The 1,982-nt window shown below is 47.3% G+C and overlaps 1 protein-coding gene across 1 annotated transcript in view; it reads right to left on the bottom strand.

Moving 5' to 3' along the window:
* The window catches only part of cul9 (cullin 9), a 25,683-nt gene that overhangs the window by 10,671 nt on the left and 13,030 nt on the right, over positions 1-1,982 (bottom strand). The window contains 6 exon segments of the mRNA XM_025060943.1: positions 224-387; positions 569-733; positions 930-1,070; positions 1,205-1,465; positions 1,590-1,707; positions 1,781-1,975. Coding sequence (XP_024916711.1) covers positions 224-387; positions 569-733; positions 930-1,070; positions 1,205-1,465; positions 1,590-1,707; positions 1,781-1,975 — 1,044 coding nt within the window.

The raw sequence follows: 1,982 nt of genomic DNA, 5'->3' as shown, positions 1-1,982 counted from the left end.
CATCATCATCATCATCATCATCATCATCATCATCATCATCATCATCATCATCATCATCATCATCATCATCATCATCATCATCATCATCATCATCATCATCATCATCATCATCATCATCATCATCATCATCATCATCATCATCATCATCATCATCATCATCATCATCATCATCATCGTCGTCATCGTCATTCTGCTGCTTGAAGAAAAAAAAGTCGTTACGTACTGCAGGCAGCCCTCGTTCTTCTCAATCTGGGCCTGACAACTGGGGCAGCGCTTGGAGATGAGCTTGGCCAGATGTTTGCTTTGGGCCTCCACTGTCATGCCTTCGTAGAAACCTCCATCATCCATCCACTGAGACATGTGACTACAGCTGGCAGGGTAGTGGGCCTGAAGAGACAGCAGTCGGTGACATGGTGATGACATGAACAAAAAAATGTTAACGTCGCTTCAAACTAAACAGGTCAGGGCTCCTTCAAATAGGAGGCAGAACGTTCTCAAGACCCCATGATACACTCTGTGTTATCAGTTTGAACAGTCAGAGTCTGTGATTTGTATGGAGCCTGCTGACCTCAGGGAAGTTGCAGCTGAAGCAGGACGACCAGCAGCACTTGGAGCAGGTTCCCATGCTGCCCATGTTCTCCTTACAAAGGATCTGATCACAGCCCTGAGGGTTGGTGCACCATGTTAGGTTAGAGCAGCACTCCACGTACACCCTGAGGAGGGCACTCTCGTACTAAGAGACAGAACAGCAAAGAAAAAAAACACCGTTGACCATCAGTCATGTCAGAGCAACTCCAAAACAACAACAACAATGGTTTGATGAAACGTAATCACAGCGGTGAAAGATTTGTGATGACAAGAGTGAAACAACAACATTAGACTGGAAGGTGATCAAAGTACTGTGTTGTCATGGGAACAGAGATGGTTACCTTGGCAATAGTGTCCTTATCTGTCAGGATGTTGAGGAAGAACCGAGATGTAGGCTGAGCCTGACAGTCTGTGATTGGACAGTTACAGTTCATCACCAGATTCTGCTCGATCCTGGCCGTCAGGTATTTCTGCCAACACAACTACAACACAGAGATTCAGATTCAGATGTTTTGCAGCTCACATTACTGTACACAGCAAAAGAAAATCATATAAAAATTAGAAGGTAATAAAATATTCTACAACAAAAAGAATGGACACGCAGCTGCAGTCTCACCCTGCAGCAGTAGTGCATGCAGCTCAGCAGGGGCACCGGCTCTGCCCCGGTGAAGGGGTTGTTGTTGCAGGGACTCAGGCAGACAGGACAGGTGGAGGCAGGGCTTGGGGGTGGGGGAGGGTTGCGACTTTTGAGGCCGGCGGCCACAATGAGAGTCTCAGGGTCGTCGGTGTAGCGCTGGACGAGCAGGTCAACATTCCACTTGCAGTGAAGCAGCAGGTGCTCAGTTTGGTCCACATCCAGACTCAGAGTCCCAGAAACCTTTTAACCAGAGAGAAAACCAAAAAACAGACTCACATCATCTCCTTGGTACCTTGGTACACCACAAGAGGGCGCTGATAAGGGGATTCTGGTTCATATTTTAAATAAAAAGTATTGAAAGTACCACCTGCTGGACCGTTGTCTGCATCAACTGACGCACCTCCTCAGGCGTCATGGTGCGGCCCATGGAGAAGAGAATGGTGTCCAGAACACCATCCTCAAACTGACACTGAGACAGTGGGCTTTAAAGGAACATTTACATTATTATTAAAAGACAGAACTTTCTTAAACAGCATTTCCTGAAATATAACAAACCTGATGTCAGCGTGGGGCTCGTTTGCATTCGAGTTTTTCCTTATATCGGTGTGGCTGAAGGAGAACTGGGCCTGGCCCTTCTGAGGCGTGGACGGGTCCTCAGGAACAAACTCCACAATGTGCAGATTGTCCTCATTGCGGCGGACACAGCCTTTGCTAATGACATGCATGATGCACGAAAGAACATCGGCCGTGCTGGAGC

This window comes from Cynoglossus semilaevis, chromosome 12 (genome assembly GCF_000523025.1).
Source record: "Cynoglossus semilaevis isolate Cse_v1.0 chromosome 12, Cse_v1.0, whole genome shotgun sequence".
Classification (NCBI taxonomy): Eukaryota; Metazoa; Chordata; class Actinopteri; order Pleuronectiformes; family Cynoglossidae; genus Cynoglossus; species Cynoglossus semilaevis.
The sequence above is the reverse complement of the archived record's forward strand: the minus strand, read 5'-3'. Positions and strand labels throughout refer to the sequence as shown.